The sequence below is a fragment of the Anoplophora glabripennis genome, unplaced genomic scaffold (genome assembly GCF_000390285.2).
Source record: "Anoplophora glabripennis isolate ALB-LARVAE unplaced genomic scaffold, Agla_2.0 scaffold176, whole genome shotgun sequence".
NCBI lineage: Eukaryota > Metazoa > Arthropoda > Insecta > Coleoptera > Cerambycidae > Anoplophora > Anoplophora glabripennis.
The window spans coordinates 576721-604122 of NW_019416336.1; the positions used below are offsets into that span (position 1 = coordinate 576721).

General features: G+C 33.9%; 1 protein-coding gene across 1 annotated transcript in view; it reads right to left on the reverse strand.

Moving 5' to 3' along the window:
* LOC108905125 (homeobox protein caupolican) overlaps positions 1-27402 on the reverse strand; it is a 109160-nt gene that overhangs the window by 48689 nt on the left and 33069 nt on the right. Inside the window, exon 2 of the mRNA XM_018707899.2 lies at positions 17596-17913. Within this exon, the coding sequence (XP_018563415.1) occupies positions 17596-17913 (318 nt within the window). The remainder of the gene's footprint in view (positions 1-17595; positions 17914-27402) is intronic.

Here is a 27402-nt window from a genome sequence, read left to right on the forward strand (position 1 = left end):
GTTCACAAGAAATGGAGTGTTTAATTTTCACAATACGCATATTTGGGCCGACGAAAATCCTCATGCTCTAATAGAATCTGGACATCAGGCACGTTTTTCATTAAACATTTGGATGGGTATTGTAGGTGACAGGTTTCTAGGTCCTGTTGTTTTACCAAACCGATTAACAGGCGCTGCTTACCTCAACTTTCTGCAGAACACACTGTATGAGTTTTTGGAAGACATTCCTTTGAATCAGAGGCAACAAATGTGGTTCCAGCATGATGGTGCTCCAGCTCATTTTTCCATGGCCGTTAGAGAGCATTTACACCAAACTTTTCCACATAGATGGGTAGGAAGGGCCGGACCTGTTTTATGGCCTCCAAGATCGCCTGATCTGAACCCTCTAGATTTCTTTGTTTGGGGATATTTGAAGACATTAGTGTATGGTACTCCTGTAAATAGCCTGGAAGAGCTGCAGCTACGGATTAATCAAAAGTGTCAAGAAATCCAAACCAAGGAGGGTGTTTTCGAAAGAGTTCGAATATCGTTGAGACGAAGATGTCGTGCCTGCTTGGAAATGGACGGAGGGCACTTTGAACATCTTCTGTAACTTTGTTTTTTGTTTGTTAAAAGCTTCCTTTGTCGGTTTATTCCTAATAAAATAAAATGTTTGAAAAACGAATAGTGGTCCATATCTCCGCAACCGTTACTTTGCGGACCCATGTTTATTAAGACTTTTCTGCTTATTTTGGTTCATACTATTACCTCCTGAAATATTTTACACTCTTTTTTAACACCCTGTATATTAAAAGTACAATTATTCAAATTTGAAAAGTTAATAGCAAGAAAATTATTCAATTCTAGTTGTTCTTCCCGAAAACTATTGTGATTCTCTATCTGCATTCCTAAATGGTCTTGAAGTACCACTAGTTCTTGCTGATGAAATATACTTTTCGAAATTTTCAACTTATTGACTTTTCTCAGCCACACTAGTTGACTGCCATCCTCCATATCTTTTAAGTGTTTGAATATCAGCTCCACTGTCAGCGAGGAAGATGTCAGACGTCCTCAAGCAATGGCCAATGTAACTGGATTCATCTGGGAGTAGTAAGTTTTCTGCAACTCTTTGGGGACTTTTTGCAAAACTGTTGATGCCAGCTGGTTGTATTGTCCACTTACCGCGATTACAGTAAATAAAAAATCTGTTGTGTTTTACTTGTTTGGGTATCAATTGTAAATGCTTATGCTAATTTTCATATCCATTGCACTCTGATCCTACTGTAAATACACGTTTCTTTTTGGTTTGGTATCATGTAAAGTTATAACCAAAATTTTCCCCTTGTCTTCTATATCTTTAATAGTTATACTGCACAATTTTATACGCTGAAATTCATTAATAAGAGCTTATCGTCTGGAGCCTCTTTTAAAAGAATAGTAACGTTTTCCATAGTCAAAACTTTTGATTTCTTTGCTTCGTATGTGTGATCTTAACGCTTTAAAAAGGCAAGTAGCTTTTTATATTGTGATGTATCCATATCTTCATTTATTTGTGTACTACTTTTCAACATGGAATATGTAGACAATAAACTGGTGCCTTAAGAGATTTTGCCTAAAACAACGAAAGATATTGTAGGCAAAATAGTAAAATATGTATAAAAAATAGCTTACCTTCTCAAAAAAATATGCTAGCATTACACTTTCATCAGTTCTTAGTGCGTTTTTTGTCATCCTCCACTTACAAAACATTCCATATATTTCTCGTATTTTTTCTTGGATTTTAAAGGAAGTAACCTCAAAGATGCTTTTCGAGTGGCATTTAAAATGTCTTCAGAACAAATTTCTAAATTGCTTTCAATAGCAAGACTCATTCTTATAATTACTATAAAACTTAAAATCAATTCGACTTACAAAAATGAAAGTTAACCGACTTACGGAAATCCTACGCAAGCACCTACATACTATGAAATTTTTCTAATTACAAACTTTGTAATGTTATTATATCTATCACTATTTGCTTATACTTAATTACCTCCTAATACAAAATGCGAAAAAATAGTATAAACAAATTTCATAAGAAAAGCAGTTTTACTAAATTTGTTTAATAAACTATTATGCATAAAATTTATCTTATCACTTAGTTGAACTTTTTTCTATCTCTTTTATCCCCAACACTTCAAAATAAGTGTTCATTGCAGCAATGACCTCATCGTTAGAGTCGAATTTTATTCCGCTGAACCACTTTTTCATATTTGGAAATAGGAATTAATCGCTGGATGCTAAATCTGGCGAGTATAGTGGATGTGGAAGCAGTTCGTATCCTAACTCATGACAATTTGCTATGGTGACGACGCAAGTGTGCTTGTGTTTTCTTGATGGAAGAGAATTTTTTTCTTATCCAAATGCGGACGTGTTTCTTTTACAGCATGATTGAAACTATCCAATAAATTGACATAATACTCTCCATTAACCGTTTTGCCCTTTTCAAGGTCATCGACGTGAATTTTGCCGCGTACATCCCAAAACACTGTAGCCATGACTTTGTTCGCCGATAAAGTCGCCTTAGTCTTCTTTGACGCAAATTCGCCTAGGAAAACCCACTGTTTGGACTGTTCTTTGGTCTCTGACGTGCTGTGATAAATTCATGATGCGTCAACCGTTATGAACCGACGCCAAAATCATTCCGATTGCATTCTAACACAACCAGACGTTCTTTTGAAGTTGACACACGCGTGTGTTCAATTGAGATGGCCACAGTGTCAGCAATCACACTCACTTTCACTCTCCAATCGTTTATCACGATATCGTGAACTTTTTCAATCATTTCTGAAGTGGTAACCTCATCTGGACGACCTGTACCAATATTTTATGGTTAATAACGAATATGTAGCCTCCCCATAAACTTTGCTGAGCTCTGTTTTAATCTCATTTGTTTTCTTTTTCAAAAACAAGTATTTTATCTCCGCTCGATATTCAATTTTTTTCATTGATGTAAAATTACAAAAGTTGTTCTATTTAATGGCTGGCATACACGGTTATACTTATACTTATACTTGTTATACACGGTTATGTTTACGAAAAATATCACTAGCAGCGCCATCTATTGCCTAGGCCAGGTACTAATCATACAGCTCTCACCACTATCGGTTAAAGTCTAATATAATTAGTATGCTGCATTTTTCATTGAAACAATGTACTAGGATAATGATGAGTCAATCAGTTTATTTGTTAATGCAGCGACTGAATTTACAATACACAATAATGTAAAAATTTTACAACTGCTATGGGAAGACGTATTAATGCAGTGAAATTTGCATTAGCACAATTAAAAAAATACCTTTTGTCAATGAGCACGAGGTGTTTAGTATTACTTGTTGTTAACAATAGAGTTCAATATATTTTAAACAAACAGGTAGTTAGCCCAACGCCCTATGCTGTTAAATGCAAACAATGATTCATTGAAGCAATGTATAATATGACTGATTTATAACAAATTAATTGTATTAATCTATAAGAGCTTGAGATACGAACTAGATATACCTTCTAAGCAGCCACCTGCTCCAGTTTATGTATATAGGTATGAAAACCAACTTAATTTTGAGTAAAAACGGTATTTTATACGACAGTTGCTTAAAAATTAACTGAACAAAAAAAAACTTATTTGAATTTAATAAAACCATATTAAAGTTGTCGACACAAAAAATGTGTTCCTGGATTTTGATTCGATTTGATATACCCGAGGATGTACTTATAAAAAATAAAATTTTATTTTCAGTTTCATAGTGCTGTTTGCACATTCGGAAAGAGCGCTTCCATTGATATGTTTTTATTGTAACACTCACTTGTTGAATATTCCAAACGGTGTACTGTTTGTATAGCTTTGACGGATATTTGACAAGTGAAGACATGCTTTCGAATATGCACTATCCACACAATACGGCATTTGTTTACTTTTTATGCATATGTGTACTCCGGGAAATCTGCAGGCATTCTCGATCATTCAATCGTACATACTGATCTATAGCTGTTTACATTTGGCAAATATTTGGCAAGTGGTAGCACAATTTAAAATTGAATATTACTATTAAATAAGAAACAGTATTTAGTACTTTTTAATACCTGATTTTTTACCAGTTCCTTATTAACAACTGGGTTCCATATTACCACCTCTTTTACTTTTCTAAAAAAATTTTTAGCAGTTTAAACAGATGTTTTATATTTTAGTTGGTTTGATTATATCCAACGCATATTTAAAATGGATTCATAACATCTTTTCTGGACTTAGTTTTACTCAAAATTAGTCCAGTGTTCATTCTCTTCGTTCTGAATTGTCGAATTCATGAAGGACAGAAAGCATCAATTTGGTCTTGCTTGCACCATCAATTCTCCGAAATTCCATTTTTGTTATTTTGAGACATTGGAGATTAAAAAGGAGCAGCTTTTATCTCGTGTGTTTGGTTCAATAGTTATAATTATTAATGAAACACATTTTGCGCAGAACGTAATTAAAATGTCTTGAGTAAATTTAAACTAATAATTTTTTTTTTTAATTTTCAAAATTTATTAAATGACAGTTTATTTCTTATTGGAATTATTTTAGCGCAAAAAAACAATAGCACGATATTACTAATCCTCAAACTAATAAGCATCTGTATCAATCTACATACGTTTGTAAATAATCAAAAACTAAAGCTGCAAATCAAAGTTAAAGTTAATCATTTCAGCAATTTTTTTTTTAATTTGATGAAACACGATATTTTTTAAGTTTCAGGACACAGTTATAGCAGCTAATGACGTAGAACCTGATGTTAAAGTTTAGCCAAACACTTTAGTCTAACCCGGTATACCTATTGAGGATAGCAAGCCATTACTTTTAAATTAATAGATAACGGACCTTTCATTATTACGATGTCATTAGTTGTTACTAACGTGTAAGTCGACTTACGGACATTTTTACACCAGGATAAATTACTTTTATAATAGTTAACAATAATTACAACTAATTATTGGCATTATTTACTTTATCTTTTTTAAGAATCATTAAATGTAAAACAATTATTGTCACTAATTATGTCCACGGGACAACATTGCACGGAGCCATGTTCGTAGTTCGATACAAGGTGGCCCTAAAATGTTTCTGGATATTTTCAGAATGGATAGCACAAGAAATATATGTTATAGCAATAAAAGTACCTCTTTAAGATAGGGATATAATATATTTCGATATGTTTCAAGTCTTTTAACATATTATGTTATTCAAATTTTAAATTTAGCCTGCCTACACAACTTGCACTTTGGATTAGATTTAAGGGAAATATATGTCACTGTTTTGTCAACTTTTTTCCTGTGAAACAAGTATTTTAATTTTTATTTCCAGAAGAAATTTTAAATTTACACAAGTATTTATAATTTCATAAATTTTCTTGGAAGCTTTTTGCATTCATTTTGTTTACACCGAACACTTAGTATTTTAAATTCATGGATAGGTTATACAAACACCCAATAAACAAGAATATCACATACGTATCTACGTATTAACAAATTATCGACAAATAAGTAAAGGTCATTAAATTAATTATACATTTCATTGTGGTTGAAGGCTTGACGTTTTCTATCTATGCGGTCGGCATTATAACATTTTATAATGTTACTAGCAGTCTTTTAATTATTGGTCGTCTTTATTAGTACGGACAAACTTTTGCTTGAATTCATCATGAAAACGCACCCATGCACGAATGTAAACGTGAAGCGCTATAGATCTCTATAGACAGACCTCTGTTTAAATGTCATATGAATCTGAAACTTCATTTTCTTCATTCTCATCTTGATTGGTTCCCAGACAATCTGGGAACTTTTAGTGAAGAACAAGAAGAAAGAATGCAACAAGACCTGAATGAGTTTGAACAAAGATATCAAGTGTTTGGGGGAAGAATATGTTGGTAGCCTATTGCTGGAATCTAAAGAGAGACATAAATAAAGCACATAAAAGAAAAGCGATTCGAAGATCATTCCAGGAACAACATAAGAGTTCTCGCCCAAATTTCGATTACACTTATGCTGAGAAAAGTGAAATGATTTGTTGAAAGCTCTCAAAAGTTCTTTATTAATCTAGAATTTGTATAATCACGCAAAACCGAGAGAGGATGGTAAACAGAAAGGTAAGAAGACAAACTGACAAGGAGGCAGACAGACCGTCAGTGGACATTTAGACAAGGTTGGCAGAAAAACGGACAGATAGAAACACTTAGTCATTACATTAGTCACGACAAGACGATAGACAAAATTGCCGACATAGAGAAAATACAGACTAACAAGCAAACAAACAGGTTTGCTGGTAAAAAGGCAGACAGATAAACAAACAAAAGTAGGCAGATGAGCATTCATAAAAATTTTTTACAATTTTTTTCACCTACTCTTACTTTAACCTTCAAACTACCTTGAACATGAGGTGATAGAGGTCAACCGACATCGGATTCAGACTCAGGACCAAAAAAACCTATGTATGAATTTTTTTCATATTTTTTTCAATCAGGTTTTCTTAGTTTGACCTTGAAATAACCTTGAACCTGAATCAACGACCCTAAAACCCCTGGGTATCACTAAATGTTGACCTGTGTAATGTTCAATGGAGTGTGTAACAGTAAAATCTTTAGTTAAACAAATATAATAATCTTAGTGAAAAAACGTCCCAGTTTGTCACGTAGCATAAGCGTAAGCAATATTGCTACCCGATCTTGTTCCCAACTTAATTTCCGTCGTCATCTAGTTACATGAAAACCTTAAAAGGTATTCTCTCATTAAAGTCCCTTTTTATCATAAATTTTACAAACATTCTAATTTAAAAATTTCTTATATCACTGTGTAGTGAATAAAAATACAATTAAATTATGTCTCAATGTGAGGCAGTACATTTAAGATTTCCACATAGATGGCGTTGAAAAGTAAGTGACTATGCGACAATCCCCCTTCTCTCATCTTGTCCTGTCTCGAGAAGTTTTTGAAATATTGAGGTTGAAGTTTTTTGAGTCTATAACTATCAATAATTTGAAATAAGGCAGAATGGTTCGTTTTTGTTACATACAACATAAAAATTGATAATAGACAAATATTTCCTTCAAAAGAGCAAAGTTCGTCATACAAATTTTAAGCAAAAGAATCAAGAGCAAATAATTATAAAAACATGCTTGATTCCGTACAAAAAATGTTTTAAACGCGTATATTCAAACAAATTATATACCATAAATATTTATTTTGTTTAAATACTCCCCTCGTATTTGTTGCCAATGTCGAAAATAAGTGCACGTGTAATTTTCATAAAACAAGCCTAATTAACTTTATTAAAAATGTTTTAAAGAAAGTACCTGCATGCTAATTGCTTGTTGGCTGATTATTGTGCAAATACATACATATATATTTGTCTCGACATAAGGTCGTTGCTGCTAATTTATATTGTTATTACAATAACCAACACGGTGTTTATGAAATTGTTGAATTAATTAGCATTTATGTTTATTACGTACCTTGGTTAATTGTTCCGTCGAGTTTTAATTAATCAACAAAAATGTATTTATTTTACACACGTATTAAGTATAGCGGCAAGAAGTATATAAACAGCTCAATTAAAGTTTTTCTGAAAACATGTAGGTATACAGGGGAGGTGATAAAAAAGGTTAAAAAAGTTGGGTTACACAAAGTATTTATCAAAATGAGAAAAAAATTCTGAGAAAGTAGGATTTTGACGAAGATTAAAAGGATTTATGAAAAAATTGTCCGGCAGGTTCATCTTTGTTCACAGCTTAGTCAAATGTCTGTAAGGAAGTCTTCGAAAAGGAAGCTCTGGTCTCAGCAACTGTAAAGCGAAAGTGTTGGTTCAGATAATATGTCTAAGATACATTTATTATTTGGCCCCATAGATATAGAAGGGTTGTCATTATCTTCACCATAGAAGTGGAACAAAATGATATGCTGCCGTCTCTAGATGTTCTTGTCAAGTGGAAAACCAAGCGGCAGTTTGAGACACAGCGTTTACAGAAAGCCAACTCATTTGAAGTCTATCTACGGGCCAGAAAACTTAGACAAAGAAGTACAGTATTTACGATCTGCTCTTAAAGGAAACAGATGCTGACGAGCCATCAGAAAGACTCTAAGGATAAGGAAAAACGCATCTGTTTTACACATAAGAATGCACTGACAAAATTTTAAGCTGCATTTTAAGGAAACACAAATTTAATGCCAACTTCAAGGTTCATGGAAGATAGGGGTAGCCTTTTCCAAGACCAGTTGCAGAAATGGTCTGCTTCAAGCATCGGTGTATACAGCATTTCGTGTACATGCTGAAGAGTATAGGTTGCACAAAAGAGAAGGCACGTCAGTACGAGGTAAATTCAGCACAAGCGTCAAGAAATAAATATTGAAGTGCAGTCAACTATTGAAGAATAGCGTAGAAAATCAGCAATAGCGGAACAAAAGCCAGATACAGGATGTACTATAGACTTAGCGTTAGAATTCTAATGAGGGGGAAAGAAGGAAGAAGATTTTGGCCAAAAATGTACATTGTGGCTATAGAAATTCAGAAAAATAATTTCTTTCTAGACGAGGTGTTAGAACCACTTGGAAACAACACATCCGCGAAAATCAAAGACCAGATCGACACACTAAAGGGAAACTTTCGACCCCAAACAATTGGGTTACCATGCGGATTCCTCTATCAATGTACTGTGCTGGGGGAATGCGATTCTCCTCTCTTTCCATTTCTGCTTTTTTTCCTAAAACTTGGAGGAATTTAGAACTGGTGTTTAGATAGTAGTACACGCTATTTTGTATGGCCTATAACTTACTTGACATCCTTGAGATGACACTTTTCACTGAAGCTTTCGACTGAGCATTTTGGCATCGATCTGTTTCTGAGCAACTCCTTGTTTTCTAGATGCCATTCCTGTGTGTCATGTCACTGCCTTGGTTTTTGGACTATAAGACACATTTGTATCAGCCACATGACTGTAATAAGATCTGAGCACTCAACAATTTATAACAATTGAGTAATCACCATAAAAAACTTAATTTGTTTGTGTACAATGTTGGTTTGGTTACAATATACTGTTATAATAGATAGTATTTTCGTACAGTTCAGGGACTTGACCCCTGGTTAACGAGATACAGATGTCCAAAGTTGACGTTCGATCGCACCCCTTGACGACTCCGCGAAATTGCTATTTTTTTATTTCGTAAGCTCATGGAGCGAAGAGATCTCGGCTTTTCCTAACGCGATCTCGATGTCCGTCTTCGGAGGAGGCAAATCCGAATTCTGTGCATTTTTTTTTTAATTACTTGTACCTTATCGCTTGTAAATGCTACTTGGATAAATGATAAATTACGTTTTTTAACTGTATCAGCATTACATGATAACGTCAACAACTAAGTGCTTTTTAAACGAAGTCTATATATAATACACAGTCATCAGCAACTTCTTTTTTTTAGTCCACCTATTTGTATTCTGTATCTAAATAACCAGGCTGCATTATTTATGGGTGTTAAATTGCGCGGAATATGTAAAAATGTTACCTTATCTCGTAGATCAGTTTTCCGGTTAGTTATTAGTCTATTGCAAAAAACTGCAATGAATTAATTTATTATTATAACATTACTATTTCAGCGTATAATAGAGAAATTGAAATAATTTTAATAAACGATACATGTATTTACAATGTTTTTTGGTAGGATAATCACGATACACAGACGATGTTTATCGTGATTATCGTGACTGAATTTTTTTAAGGGGAATGTGGAAAATGTGTAGAAAAAATAATATTGTGCCATAGAAAATAGAAAATAGGAATAAGCACCATTTTAATAGTTTTTAACAATTATTTTACTCTAAACACTATTAAGCTAATACAAATCAAGACTTCCTAACATTCTGATCTGCTAAAAAGCAACTTCAAAGACAATTTATTAACTAATATTGTAGGGAACAGCTACTATCCAGATTATTATTTTCTTAATTATGTGCATCTTTTAAATACAATTCGTATCTAAGTATGACACACGCCAGGAGTGAAGTAGATAGCCGAATTTTTGGAATATGAGTTTACTCATACTGAAAATTGTCTCACAAAGAACCTGAGTCCCATTATGTTTGGTGGTGGAATCCAATTTTACAATGCAACTTTTATTTTATTTCACTACTATCGAAATAAGTTTGGATATCGATATTTAGAAAACGTAGGAGCGAAGAAATTTAAAATTTGGACCATATACAGCCTCACTATTACTCTATTGTGTGCTAAAATTTCAGTTAGTTTCGTTATTCCATTTTTTAGTTATTTATGAAAATGTTGAAAAAAATCACGGTTTCCTGCCTATAAAATTGATACCTCTCAATTTAACTCGTTGTAATATTTTTGTTAATTAAAGTGGCACTTTTGTGTTATCCTTAATGTTATGTATGTATAAATAATATTTTCCATTGCGGTTTAAGAGGTTTGAAATGTATCATAAAATAAACAAAACTTTGGGAAATATTTGACATGCTAAAAAGTGAAACAAGAATACAGAAAAAGAATATTTAGTAGATATCGCTATATATCCTTTAGTATTAAATGTGAATGATGATGATATACAGATGATGACGAGGAATTGGTTGATGATGATGAAGACGCCGATTTATGCTTGTAAAATATGCCTTTATTGCCCTTAATAATATATAGGTTGCTTTGGAGAAAGCTTTGTATTGTTTTTAAATTCAGTAAATACTTATTTTACAATACAAAATATATAAATAACCTACTATAAAAGTTTTCTTGATTTTTTAAGATATACTATTTTTCGTAACAAAATCAATATTCTCAAAATAACACATCGTAAATGTTGTAAGCTTGTCAAAAGGCCTCTTTCTGATCCCTACATTTAATTATCTGTTTTTAATTTTCACTTCTTCAAATTACATAAATAATTCCTTAGTAAATAAATATTTCAAAGTACGGTTAGATAAGGCCATGTTAACCATGATAATTTTATAAAATTTTATAATTGACCATTCCGATACTATTTTTAAGAATATCATATTTATAACTGTATTATTTTAACAAATTTTTTCAGATTGTTGTTTACAGTTTAACACCTGTGTCAGTTTTCTCTCAATATTTACGGAGATAGTACTCTCTTTTGGTTTGCATACAAATAAAAAAAAGAAGAGCTTTTGTGACAAATGACCTTCACAGTACCAAACGCTTCGACTTATCGTCAGTAAAAATTTGGAATTTTTTATTAATTATCAAAAAAATTACGACGCGTTAAAGTGAGAGGTAACAATTTTGTAGGCAGAAAACCGTGTTTTTTTCAACATTTTCATTAATGACTAAAAAATGGATTAACGAAACTAACTGAAATTTTAGCACACAGAGTAATAGTGAGGCTATATATGGTCCAAATTTCACACCTACATTTTTGAATATCGGTTTCCAAACTCAGAGGTCTATTTCGTTTATTTCGATTAGTAGTGACTAAAACGAATTAATCACTATTAACTGAAATTTTATTTAATCAATAAAACGCCACTGGTAAAAACCTACAGAACTGCAACTGTTGGACAAAGTACATATTGATATGTACGAATTTGGGAAATTAAATCTTTTACAAACTTAATAGTTACAGCCTTTTCAATTATAAATAAGTACTTAAATACAATGTAAGTCCGTATAGAAAAATCTGGAATGTATGTTGGCGACATTCAACTACAACTACACTATTTGAAAATAAGACAATTCATACGATAACCCCTTCATCGGGAATACATTAAAAATATCTAAGAAACGATTAATTAATTAATTCACATGTTTTATGTGTTACAAATCATAGTTATTACGACACTATCAATCCTCACAAATAGGCCCATGTTTCATGTCTGTTTGTTAAAGTTCCGTGTATTATTCCGAGCAATATATATATTAAATTAGAAATGTTTTTCCTGTGTGCTATTGGCGTGTCAGAAATATCTACAGCAACAATTTAAAGCGGTCCGTTAACACCGCACAGCAGTAAGTGGCAATAAATTCGTGCTGAACGCTATTTAATAGATGGCATTATATGTATATTAATAAGTTCCATAGCGTTATTTGTTATTTTGTAACAGATATTCGTACTTAGGCACTAACGGAAATGACGGTGGGTTTTAATAGATACATTACGTTTTGTAAAAAAAAATCCGCTTAATCGGCAAACCGTTTATAGTAAGTGATGTTTATTGTACATAAATAAACTATGTGGTTTTACAAATGAATCGTATCTACAAGGTGCGTCCAAAGTAAACAGGACTTTATAAAATTAAGAACAAAAAGTTCAGACATCCAACGAAGGCAATTATTGTCATTCGTTGTTTTTAACGTTTTTCCAATTACGTCTCTTTTCAAGACTAAGTAATTAAATGTTTTAATTTTTAATCCAAAGAAATTTGTAATCTTAAATGTCGCTAGAAAAGATCATAGCTCCAGCTACCTCTGCCAGATAGTCAAAAACTAACAGCAAAAACACGCAAAGTTAAAAACTAACACAACTGATCTATCTCTTACAAGACTTGACCAAAATCTAATTTTAAATAATACATTTTACGTCTATATCTGAAAATATCCAACATGCCCATAACCCCTGGAAAAATCGTCTCATTTTTTGTTCCTTAACTTATACCATCTATATTCAAGGTACTTTGCTGTAAAACAATTTAAGAAATGTGAAAACTATTAAGGTTTATTTAAACAAATCAGTGTTATATCAATGCCGTGTCAATCCAGTATCATTGTTATCAGTTACACCAGTATGGCTTCTTTCACTAATGATGAATTGACAATTATTGCCATAGCCCTATATGAAGAAAACGAAATGGGTACATAATGAATGGACCAAACGAGAAAGTATTACTTTACGAGTACATAGGCAATAAACATAAAATTACCACCTACTTTCATTTATTTTCCTGTATTATTTCAAATATTATTTTTAAAACTAGCGTCCATATATTTTTTGTGACAAATATGTACATACAATTCAGGAAAATTCCATACCGGCTCGATAAATAAAATAAAAAAAATTGATCGGGTCAGTTCATTAGTGAAAATTACGAATTGAAGAATGCGAGCGCGGGCAAACGAATACAAATACAGTTGCATTGGGCCACTGGGCAATAAATTTCAGCCGTTGACAAGTGGTCGACAAATTGCCCAGCAGTGCAGTGCAGCAATGAGGAATTTGGTGCGATTCAGGTAATTTTAATTTATTATAGGCACCTTCTATTAATCATTGATATTAGGGAGAAACAATATTATTACAACATGGCATTTGGAAAGACCTTTTGAAACAGAACAAAACGAAATTTACCATCAATATAATAACATTGTTTGAGGACATAAATAATTAAAATATGTTGTTGGCCAAATGAACATATAATAGAAATTTTCTGCACATTATATATAAATTATTATAATTTTTTACGTTTATCAGAAAATTTTTTTAGAGACGCCTATGAAACTCATTAAATTTTATTGCCAGGCGTTTTTTAACATGTTCAACTGACTTCGGAGAGACTACACCTAATAGTAAAATATGTCACTATGTTTGACATACCTATACAAGGTGTCTGCGAAAAATTGGCTTTTGTCACAGTTCATCTTCACTTGCCACACGAGTTGCGCAAATAAGTCTTTTCAAATCACCCCAGAAGTGTTAATCCAAAGGATTTAAATCTGGTGATCTAGGCGGCCAAGTGATTGGTCCTGACCGGCCTATCCATCGATATCAAAACCACTTTATTAAACCGTTATGACATTTTCTAATACAGTTTGGGATTTTCCGCCATAGCCGAGAAATAAAAAATAATTGGTATTTAAATAATTTGACCAATTTTTACTTATACCCTGTATCTTTGAAACCAGCAACATTTGCATAAAGCATATTTGTCACAATTTTTGCCACCAGTATCTCCAGCTTCGAGATTTCCCAAACTTTCTCGGACACCCTGTATAAACAGGTTATCTAAACCCTAAGCAATGATAATTTATTTTTCACAACAATTTTTCTGTACAAACATTTGGTTAAATAAATGTATAATACACATTTATTAATTACTTGGGTTTTGGCTAAAACAGAGTATAACTATTGAACAAAAAGTTTAGAAACAATATAAATTAAGGAAATAAATTTAAGCTTTTGATAGGCTTTGTTAAAAAAAAAATTGAAAACATTGAAAAACCTTATTTTTTCTTAAAATAATACCTCAAAAATTAATGGCTTTCAACTCAAAATACAATCCCTTGAAGAAATGGCTTAAAATAATTAAAAAATATAATTCTATGCTTCCAGCTGTTTTTATGCGTAATTTATTATTTTTATTACAAGATCATGTGCGATATGGATTTCAATTAATATGTATACAGGGTGTATCTAAATAACACCGAAAAAATTCAAGGGGCGATTCTCCGATGAAAATTAATAGGGGTCTTTGGTATAAAATTTTTTGAAAAAACCCTTCCCTGAAAAGTTACGCCCCTCCTAAAATTACAAAAAAAAATTGTTTTTCTTTTTTATCTTCCATGTACATCAAGCTAAAGAAACCAAACTTGGTGAACATTATCTGTCAATAAAACTACACTTTTTGAATTTTTTTCAACCCTGAACTATTTTTGTAAGGGGTTGAAATAATCAACCCCTATGACATTTTTTCTTATAATTTTTTTTTCGATAAAATTTTTTCCTTTTAAAAAATATGTCTAAAAAACCCCATTCATTTACTAACTTTTTGATCTCTTCAAGTTTCTTCGAAAAGTTAAGGATTTATGACAAAAAAAAATAAATGTATTGTAATGTATTTTTAAAAAGATGAGCTGTTTAACGCGAGTGTATTTTGCCGAAAGATCTAGTGGCCTGTTCTTTACAATGGAATCCGTAGAAACAAATGTCAATGTCATTTATTGTTACTGTTTCTTACTATTTCACAAGTTTCATGATTTTGTGTAGAAAATATTAGTTAATAAACCGAAAATATGGTTAACTATTCGAATTTAGAAATGGCAGATATGCATTTTACATATGGGTATGCTAACGGTAATGCATTGGAAGCGCAAAGACTTTATGCTGAACAGTACCCAGAGCGTAGATTACCCCACCATACTACGTTCACAAATATTCACCAACGCTTGCGGGAACTTGGAAAATTTGAAAAGAGAAGTCATGACTGTGGCCGTAGCCGAGAAGTTAGAACTGAAGCTGTCGATGAAGCCGTACTTAATTTAATTGAGGAATCCCCAGAAACTAGTACCAGGAAAATAGCTCGTGTCCTAAATGTAAGCCATTCGGTAGTTTTTAGAATTTTAAAAGAACAACAGTTATATCCCTATCATCTCCAACGGGTGCAGTCGTTACTGATTCGAGATTTTTTACCACATGTGGTTTTTTGTCAATGGCTTATTAATATGATCGGCCAAGCGCCGCAGATCTTAAGAAATATTTTATTTACTGACGAGGCGAATTTCTCAAAAGACTGTATTAGAAATTTTCGTAATAATCATATTTGGGCTGAGGAAAATCCTCATGACTTTTTTGAAGGAAATCATCAGTATCAATTTTCATTAAATGTGTGGCTCGGAATTATCGACGATCATTTAATTGGTCCCTATTTTCTTCCACGACGATTAGATGGTGACTCATATTGTCATCTTCTCGAAGAATTACCTATTATTCTTGAAGAAGTTCCCATTCAAATTAGGCAACGTTTATGGTTTATGCACGACGGTGCACCAGCCCACTTTAGTATACGTGCAAGACGTCACTTGGATGAGGTGTATGCCAATCGATGGATAGGTCGAGGAGGATATGTAAATTGGCCAGCCCGCTCCCCTGACCTTAATCCTTTGGATTTTTGCATATGGGGATATCTGAAATCTTTGATCTACTCAAGGCCAGTTGAAGATATCAATGATTTGCGAAACCGCATTGTAGCAGGGTGTGAAACGATAAAAAATTCACCAGGAATATTTGAACGCATACGCAATTCTATGAGAACAAGAGTAGATGCTTGTATTGAAGCTGAAGGCAATCATTTTCAACATTTTTTGTAGATTGTATTGTCAATATCCGACAGATTTTTATTTTTTGTTACTGTTATAACATTATTCATCATTTGTTCACTTTTAGTCTAAGTTCCAAACTTCTTAGCCTAGTAGAATCATAGGTCAACTATTTGGTTGAGTGTTTTTTAATAAAATGTTATTTAATATGACAATAAATGACATTGACATTTGTTTCTACGGATTCCATTGTAAAGAACAGGCCACTAGATCTTTCGGCAAAATACACTCGCGTTAAACAGCTCATCTTTTTAAAAATACATTACAATACATTTATTTTTTTTTGTCATAAATCCTTAACTTTTCGAAGAAACTTGAAGAGATCAAAAAGTTAGTAAATGAATGGGGTTTTTTAGACATATTTTTTAAAAGGAAAAAATTTTATCGAAAAAAAAATTATAAGAAAAAATGTCATAGGGGTTGATTATTTCAACCCCTTACAAAAATAGTTCAGGGTTGAAAAAAATTCAAAAAGTGTAGTTTTATTGACAGATAATGTTCACCAAGTTTGGTTTCTTTAGCTTGATGTACGTGGAAGATAAAAAAGAAAAACAATTTTTTTTTGTAATTTTAGGAGGGGCGTAACTTTTCAGGGGAGGGTTTTTTCAAAAAATTTTATACCAAAGACCCCTATTAATTTTCATCGGAGAATCGCCCCTTGAATTTTTTCGGTGTTATTTAGATACACCCTGTATATTTCCTTGGACATAGCCGAAATAAACGACCTTTAAAGGTGCAAATCAGCTATTTCAAAACAAAAACACTTATAACATATACAGGGTGTTTCATAATGAGGTGTTTAGAAAGTAATTTTAGGGGGGGTACTTCCTATATATTTTTTAAATTTAAGTTCCCCTGAGAAAATATTCAAATCTCAAAATGGCCGAAAAAATTAGCTTTTATTTTTTTTCAGGAAAACGTTTAAACTTAGAAATTTGAATTTTGGTACACGTTAACAATTAGTTGAATGGTATTTTTTGGTAGTCTTTTTTCTGGTTTATGTCTGATTGAAAGAAATTAGCACCCCTTGATCTTATTTCTCTCACAACTTTTTTGTACGTTAGTCAATTCCAACAAGACAAATTAAACAGCTTTTAATACTACATTTCAGACACTTTTTTTACTCTTCCCATTTTTTCGTATACTTAATGGTTTACCAGCAAAAAAATTAATTATTTTTCCAAGGCGATTAGGTACTCATAAGTAGCATAACAGTTACCAAAAGCGATCGTCATTTTTGACGCATTTTTTGCAAAAGTTATTTTTTTATCAATAGGAAAAGCTAAGCAAATATGAACTAAAAATTTAATAAAAAAAAATGAAACCTAATTTTTTCGGCCATTTTGAGATTTGAATATTTGCTCAGGGGGGGCTCAAATCGAAGAAATGTATTGGAAGTACCCCACCTAAAATTACTTTTTAAACACCTTAAAATATTTGCACATCATTATGAAACACCCTGTATTAGTCACCGAATTTTATTTCTGACAAAACCTGGACTCACCGTGGAAGTGTAGAAGGGCGCCTGGTCGGCTCCAAGGGCGGGAAAGTACGCCGCCATCCCCTCGGGGTAGGGGGCGCTGTACATGGAGAGCGCGGGAAGTCCCGGAACGCCGGCACCGGCCAGCCTTTGATAACCTAGAAGTTCATATTGACACGAGCACACACTCTGGCCGGTTATGGGATCGGTGAATATCGGCCGGCCCGTATCACAGCATCTTTGGGAGGACGCGGGTGGACTGCCTGGAGTTGGCGCCGAGGACGTTACTGCCATGGTGGTTGGAGGTGGTGAAGGTTGACTAGGACCCGAAGATACTGCACTCTGAAAAAAGATATTCTTTAGTAAACTGTAAGCGAACGATTAATATAAGCCACTAAGGTGTAGGCACGTTTCAAAGGGGGTTTACAGGAAATAATAAGGACAGTTTTTTTATATTTTTTGGGTACATAGTAAGTGATAAATCCTCCACTGTGAGTTTCTGATGATTTTGGCAATACAAGGAAATCTGGCTTAAATAATTGTGAAGAGAAGCTTGAATTAGATAGAACATAGTCTATGCAGCAGATTCAGGTAAAGGCTAGAGACAGAGCAATATGTATGTGATGGTACGATGATGTGTGAGCATAGCTACTAGCTTGTGACTCTAGCCTCCATCTGAATCTGAACCCTTTGATGTTCCTTTATGTTCGTATCCTAAGATCTTATGTAATGAGATGCGCGCATAGTCTATCCATCAAATTCAGATAAAGGCTACAGACAGACCAATAGGTATGGTATGGTACGATGATGTGTGAGCATAGCTACTAGCTTGTGACTCTAGCCTGCATCTGAATCTGAACTCTTTGACGTTCCTTTATGTTTGTATCCTAAGATCTGTTGCATTCCGAAAATGAAGAAATATTCTTGAATGTACTACGAGTTTTTGGTGATTTTGGTGAAAAATGGGTAAGTAGATAAGAGATGGTAATAGGGGGAGAATTTTGCAAAGACCGAAGTGCACCTTGAAGAACAGAAAGTATTCCTGGATAAACCCTAATTTTTTTCTGATTTTGTGCGAAGTGGGAATGTTAAAAGTTGCAGGAAAGGAAATTGATTAGGATCTGAAATAATTTCACCTTGAAGAAGAAAAAGCATTACAGTATGAATTGATTCTTTTTTATTTCGATGTTAAACAGAAACTGGAAAAATGATTAAAAAATTGTGGTTGAAGGAACTATATTTGATAAGGATCTGAAGTTAATTTACTCTGAAGAGGAAGCACTTTTTAATGAACTGTTATTTTTTTCTGATTTGGCGAAATGGTTAAAACATAATAAAATATAAAGATTGGAAAGGAAGATTGGCCAGGACCCGAAGAAATTGTACTATCAAATTTTTACTAATTTTGGTGATTTAAGAAAATTATGGTTGAAAAATAACGTTGACTAGGATTCAAAGTTAACTGATCTATGAAAAACAGAAAGCGGTAATGAAGGGAAGAAATGTTAATTTCTGCCGATTTTAGTGTTAAATAACAATGTGGTTACAGAAATGGTAGTTGGAAGAAAATAAGGTTGACTAGGACCCGAAGATATAGTACTTTGGAAAAGCAAATGTATTTTTAAATGAGTTTTTATTGATTCTGGTGTTAATGCGAATGTGGTTGGATCGGAAAAGATGAAGAAACGATCTACAGAGAGTGTACTGGAGAAAACTAGTCGTAAATGAAATTTTGATTATGATAGGTACTACATTGGTTAAAAAAATGGTTTTCGAAGGAAAGAAATTTGTATCAGATAGAAATGTGGGTATAAAAATGATGGTTGGAAAAAAACTATTGACTAGGACTTAAAATCGCTGTGCTCTAAAAATTAAAACGTGTTTTTTAATGAATTACGTATGGTTTTGTTAATTTTGGTATTAGGCGGAAGAGAAAGTGGTTCAAAAATTGTGAATGAGAAACAAGATTGACCAAAATTTGCGCTCTGAATGAACAACTGGAAGATTTAACCAACTTTGATGAATATTGCCTAGAAGTGGCACTTTTAAACATCTCAGGATATTATGCGATTCAAAACTATATTTTTAATTGCATGTTCATAGTATAACTAAGTGTATAGTGTTTTAAGACATTGGGCTACATTGTTCACTTTACTCGAGATTTCAGTAACATTGACAATTAAGAAATACTACAAAATTCTTTGATTAAATCCAATCCTGAATATGGAGTCATAGTTTCGTGTCCATATAATATACATACCAGTAGTATAGAGAGGATTTAGGGACAATTTCCTAAACTTCTTCGCTTCAGTCATTAGATATACCCACAAAGACCTAAATAGGTTCATATTTATCTCACAGGAGAATCGTAGAGCAATTAATGTGATACTTTTTTCGTTTAAGTTAATTCTTGGCTTTGTTGACCGTTTTCCTACACGCTTTACATGTTCAACTTTCACATACCCGAGGTAACCATCAGCAGTTCTCTCTCTCTCTTCCTGTAGTTCGAACTAACATAAATATTCTCTCCGTTTATCAGAATTTGTATTAACTCTAACATCTGAATTTGTAGATATATTTCACTGAGGCATAACCTCTATTAAATAACTTAATTACTCTTTTGGATCATGTTGCAATTAATAGTTGTTTATAATTCTACGTTATTTTAGTTAGTTTTACACAACTATTATTTTTATTATTAGTTTTCTGATTCGGTCTCTTTCCTTCCAACCCTCGCCCTATAATTGGATTTAGTCTGTTGGGCAGAGTGTGGTAAATAAATAAAGTACTCAGTAAATCAAAGCAGATATTTACTATAATATACAGTGTTAAAAAACTTTAAATGTCAAAAATTTAAAGGTGAAAAACGAGCAAAAACTGAGCACAAGCTTGTATCGAAAGTTTAAGATCGTAGAGAAAAAATTAAAAATGTGTTTAAAACTATTTTGGGACTGCTGAAATACATGTATTTTATCGCGGCAAGTACTTACAAAACATTCTGTAACACTTTTTACGAGTTTGTAGGTTTCTTATTCGAAAGTCATTTTGTAATACATTGTTTTAGTGATTGCTGTGCTGTTTTTCGAGAGTACCTACATTCAATAGCCGTATTTCTAAGTTTTCTTTTGAAAATGGCGCATTTATTTAACAATCGCGAATATTATGATATATTCATAATTTATGGCGAAGCAAACGAAAGTGCCCACAAAGCTTGTCAAGTGTACCGTGCAAGATATTCTGAACGACGTGCCCCCGTATCGCGAACATTTGTTGCTGTAGCGCAAAGAGTTTTGGACACCGGTGAAGTACAACCGCGTCGAGGTCGCGACGGTGGCCCAGGGCGACCACTAAGAATCTTAAATGTCGAGGAGATGATTTTAGATGTCTTCGAAGAAGATCCGCACCGCAGCACAGGAAATATCGCACAGCAAGTAAATATTTCGCATCCTGTTTTGCGGCAGACATTACGAGAAGCTCAGTTGTACCCATTTCATATTCAACACGTTCAAGCGCTTACTCCTGAGGATTTTCCACTACGTCGAGGGTTTTGTGAATGGTTGATTCAGGAACATAGAAAAAATCCTCAATTTACAGCGCAATACTTGTTACAGATTATTGAAAATCCACACGAAATACGTCGCGGTGGCTTTCTTCAACAGTTTTCAGTGAACATGTGGGCGGGTATCGTTAATGACACTTTAATAGGACTTTATGAATAGCCTAGACGCTTAGACGATGCTTCATATCTAGATTTTTTTGTAAAATCGCTTGCTGGAGTTATTAGAAGACGTTCCATTAAATGTTCGGCAAAATATATGGTTACTGCATGACCGAGGCCCCGCTCACTTTTTTCGGAGAATGCGTGACTTTCTAAACATTACTTTTCCCGATCGCTGGATAGGCCGCGGCAGCCTAGTTAGATGGCCTCCCGGTCTCCGGACCTCACTCCTTTAGACTTCTTTTTGAGGGAATATGTGAAAAGTGACATCGACCAACTGCGACATCGTATTGCCGAAGCTTGTAATACAATTCGAGAGGACGTGGCAATATTGCAAGGCGTGCGAGCGAATTGGATACGTCGCGCTGATGCTTGTGTGCAAGTAAATGGTGGGTACATCGAAACATCTTCTCAGTTCTCAAAAGGTGGCTCCTTGCAATGTTGAGGTAAATCAGATTTTAAAATTACATTTTACTCAAAACAAATCCGTGTATTTACCTCATTTTGACATAACAGACAAAAATATTTGACATAAGTTCATTAACACCCTGTATAATATTCGATATTGGTATATACAGGGTGTTAAAAAAAGAGTGTAAAATATTTCAGGAGGTAATAGTATGAACCAAAATAAGCAGAAAAGTCTTAATAAACATGGGTCCGCAAAGTAACGGTTGCGGAGATATGGACCACTATTCGTTTTTCAAACATTTTATTTTATTAGGAATAAACCGACAAAGGAAGCTTTTAACAAACAAAAAACAAAGTTACAGAAGATGTTCAAAGTGCCCTCCGTCCATTTCCAAGCAGGCACGACATCTTCGTCTCAACGATATTCGAACTCTTTCGAAAACACCCTCCTTGGTTTGGATTTCTTGACACTTTTGATTAATCCGTAGCTGCAGCTCTTCCAGGCTATTTACAGGAGTACCATACACTAATGTCTTCAAATATCCCCAAACAAAGAAATCTAGAGGGTTCAGATCAGGCGATCTTGGAGGCCATAAAACAGGTCCGGCCCTTCCTACCCATCTATGTGGAAAAGTTTGGTGTAAATGCTCTCTAACGGCCATGGAAAAATGAGCTGGAGCACCATCATGCTGGAACCACATTTGTTGCCTCTGATTCAAAGGAATGTCTTCCAAAAACTCATACAGTGTGTTCTGCAGAAAGTTGAGGTAAGCAGCGCCTGTTAATCGGTTTGGTAAAACAACAGGACCTAGAAACCTGTCACCTACAATACCCATCCAAATGTTTAATGAAAAACGTGCCTGATGTCCAGATTCTATTAGAGCATGAGGATTTTCGTCGGCCCAAATATGCGTATTGTGAAAATTAAACACTCCATTTCTTGTGAACCCGGCCTCATCAGTAAAAAGAATGTTTGCAAGAAAACGAGGGTCTTCAGCATCATGACGTAGAAACCAGCGGCAAAAAACCAAACGTGCTTGATGATCATTTATTGGATTTAAGGCCTGTACTCGTTGCACATGGTATGGATAAAGCAGTTGCTCGTGAAGGATTCTCCAAACAAGAGGACCACTAATTCCTACCTCGGCTGATATTCTCCGCACACTCGTACCTGGATTCTGCTCTACCAGTGCTAGAATTTCTTCTTCTGCTCTAGGAGTGGATACCGACCTTGGTCTTCCGGATAAATGGCACTGTTTGCTCAAGGAACCGGTATCACGCAATCTTTGGTGAATTCTTCCAAACATGCGTTGTGAAGGAATCTGGCGATTTGGATAAGCGTCAACATAAAGACGTCGCGCTTCGGTGGCGTTCCCATTAGCACGACCATACATGAAATGCATGTCTGTTAATTCTGCGTTAGAGTAACCAGCCATAGCGAAAGAAAACTTGTGCACTGAGAACAACTGTCAAATACGTACTGTTTATTTCACTAAAGATCAACCAACTATTATAAGAAAATATACAATGTTTTTGCAAAATAAAAAAAAGGGACTAAAAAACATAAAACATTCCATATCTCCGCAACCGTTACTCTGCGGACCCATATTTATTGAGACTTTTCTGCTTATTTTGGTTCATACTATTACCTCCTTAAATATTTTACACTCTTTTTTTAACACCCTGTATATTGAAAAGAAGGAATGCACCTCTCTAGTTTTGAAATGTATTTATACTCCTAACAGTATTTAAGGAATAAAGCAGCAACCGGCGACGTTGAAGCCGAGACCCCTACATTGTCTTTGACATTCACCAAGTGGGAAGCGAAGCTGATAAATAAACAGTAGCTAGACAATGTCTTTCGCATGCGGCATTAACGTGTACGTTAACCGTTAACAAAGCTTGACAAAAATGGGTAGGGTGACGGAGAGCAAGGGAACCGGCAAAGAGCAAAACGAGCTCCGAAAGCAGATTTATTTTTAATAATGGCGAACGAATATGTGCATGAGTGCACATCCCCGGGGGTAAATAAATAACGCGGTTATTACGGCTCGCCGGGTATCACATCGGAGTGCGAGTACCGGTAAAACCGGAACGGTCTCGGGCCAGTTTCGGTCTTGCGGAGGAGCGGAATAGGGCCGGGAGTCGCGTATAATCCGGGGTGTGACACGTCAATGTAATTTGAGATAATTTTACGTCTACCTCGTACAGTTGGGTAAGATGTTTGAGGGTAGATAATGTGACGCTTTAATGATAGGTGCAAAGGGGGAATTGGGGTAGCTTCGACAATCGAGTAGGATGTACTCCGCCTTACACGCCCTTTACGCAAATTTTCGTTGCGATATAGGAATTAATTAAACCGGCGAAAGGGGCCGCTGTAAGGCCGCTAATGGAACATTTTCCCAGCCACCATAATTATCCACACAAACAAAAAGTTACATAGGAAAAACTATACAGCTTTAGTGCGATACTTATACAGGGTGTTTCTGAAATACGAGCGTTTTTTTGGTGATAGAACAAATTATTTTAAGAAAAAAGTTTCATATAGAGACGTGAGTCGTAGTTCCATTCGTGTGAAATTAGAAAGAATAGCACATTTTCTGAAATGTATCTGAGGATGTTCGATGTGAATTGATGAAACTTGGGCGGGGCACCTAACTAGAAGTGAAAACACGATAAGTTGTTTAGAAATATCAAACATTCGGTTTGGACATACATCTTTGAGAAGATGTGTATTTTCTTTTTAATTTCAACACCCTGTATCTCTCTTAATACTATGATGTTGAGTAAATGACGTAAATCCTCATTTAATGTTTGTTGTAGAGTATGAGAAACACCATACAGGGTGTTCCTAAATAATTGTCGCAACGGAAAACTGTAAATTTTTTCCTCTTCCATTTTTCTCTCCGGGCTTTCGTTTTCGAGGTACACGGTGTCAAAACTTTAATTTTTTTTTAGTTTTTCGCCAATATCTTAGGAATCGTTTGATCTACAGGACTGAGCTTTTGTATACACATTACCACTATTAATAGCTACTTTTTCGCACCTTTCTCGAATTCATTGGACGTGCCAGTGGTGGAGATTTTAAGGGATCGTAAGGGTTTTTCCCCCCTTAAATTTTACGCCACTGGAAAAATTGACTTTTGACAGCAAATTTTAAAGCGCCAATGAATTTTACACAATAAGAGTTCTCTTGGTTCATTGCACTAAAGTCAACCGTTTTCATGACTTTTTATGAACAAAAGCAAACATTTTGCTAACGTTTCGAAAATCTTTTGTAATTCAAAAAATAGGTATAATAATTAATAAATTTAACGAAATTTAGCAACAGATAGGATTTTAACTTTTTTTTATCAATTTGGCGAGTAAAATTTACAGAAACTGTTCAAAATTACATCCGTTGGCTTGAATGCACGCATTACATCTTCTAATCATGTTTCTTTCTGCCGCTGCGGCTTCATCTCTATCGGTCAACTTTTCGATAGTATTGACATGGAACGAATTTGCCATGTTGGTTAAACCTTTTTTGCGCTGTTTCATAAACCTATGACGTCATCGACAATATTTTTAAATAGCACTACCTAATTTTTAAAATATAAATGGATAGCCCTTTTGAAGGAAAATGCGTCGATATAGGGTTTGGCCTACTTTACTTTGACAGGTGCGAAAAAAGCCAACGATTGGAATGGACATGGTTTGAATTAATAACAAAAGTAGGTATCACAAACTTATGCGCGAACAGTGCTATAGCAAAAAATGTGTTTTGCTTGATTGTACATGTTTTTATGTAGATTACAGCGGCTATGTAGGTATTGTTTTGAAGACGACAGTTAGCGAACGCAATAGTGCCTCATGTCATTGTGACAGTTACATTTATATTACGATGGTGTTGTGATTAAATGAGAAACAAAGAACTGAAATCCTAATTATGGTTGGATACGGAGATAGGATCCGTAGTTATGATGAAGTATGTCAATTATTCAATGCCAAGTATCCAGAACAACCAATACCTCCGTCTACAGTATGCAGATTAGTACGCAAATTTGAAGACGCTGGCCATGTTAGAGATCTGTCTAGATCTGGAAGGCCAACAACAGTGATAGAAAATGATAGGCAAAATGTTATATTTAGCTGTCACTGAAAATCCACACACTGCCGTTCGTCGTATCGCCGAAAACGCCAACGTATCAATCCAAAACACAAAACATACATAAATTTAAATTTTTTACTGTGGCAAATAAATATGTTTAGAACTTAAATAATTTTAAAACTCATTATTTTCCTTTACTTCCATAAAATTCTTTTCGGTTCCAAAAAATATATCTGCTTTGTTTTCCACCTGAGTAGTTTTTACATGTTACTAATTTTAGCTACTTACCGGTAAATTTGTTTTCTTTTTAGACTGATTTATTTGCTGTATTTTAGCAGTAACTACGCTCAACATAATTACACACAATTGTGCATCAAAAGACAACTAAAATCGTAAAAGAAATCGTTCGATTACAGAGAAATCGGCGACTAAACCGACAGCTAGGCAGATCGAGTGGCTGACTAACTAGCTAGCGGACCTATTGCGATTGTGACAGCTCTAGTAATAATGCAATGACTACTTTGTAATACTCTATTATCCATTGTTTTTTAATTAAAAATACAACGTAGTTCGCCTGTTTCTAAGTAAAATTATGCTTTAATTATCCTAGATATAAATTTGTAATTTTTTTTGTATGAATTGCAGAAAAAGTTTAAAATTATACATTTATTCTGACTAATTTGCCTTTTTTTATTTATTTAAATTTATTGTCAAATTATATTTATTTGTAGAATAAACTTATTTTCTATATGTCTTAGAACTTTTGTCAGCTGTAAACAAAATTATTATTACATTAAAAAACTAGAAAAATACAAAAAAAAAATGTAAAACTTCAAGGGTATAGGTACGTAGTTACATATTTCCAAAAAATATAGGGTAGGTATGTGTTAATAAATATTTTCTGTAACATCTTCATAACGGAGCATAATTTCGACTTTTGATAGGTATACATTTTTTGTGTAGAATAAAATTCTCTACCTATTTCTGGTAGTTACGTGTAAAAATTTAAACGTACAAAAAGTTACAGATGAATATTCACAAAGGGTTGTAGTAAAATGAACCTAACAGGAACATAATCACTGCATACTTCATAAAGAGAAACTAAGCGACAGCAAATGCTCAAATCGGTTAACTGAGTTCTGAGTTAAGGAGAAAACAAGAAATAAAAAAAGAAACTTCACACCCTATAACATTTTTCGTTTAAACAAGTTTGGTTAAATCGACACCATTTGGGTTTCTAGATTATATCCTTTAAATATGTAGCATTCGTTAGCATTCGCAAAAGAAAGGAAGATTCACAAACAGACTTGGTATAGTCTTTCCGAAGTTAGTTGAACATGTTTAAAAACGTCTAGCAATACAATTTAATGAGTTTCATAGGCGTCCCTAAAGAAGTTTTCTGCTAAAGGTAAAAAATTATAATAATTTGTATATAATGTGTAGAAAATTTCTATTATACGTTCATTTGAACAGCATATTTTAATTGTTTATGTCGTCAAACAATTTTATTATATTGATTTCGTTTTGTTCCGTTGTAAAAGGTCTCCAAAATGCCATGTTGTAATAATATTAGTAAACAAAATATCTCTGTTATTTCTCCCTTTCGAAATTG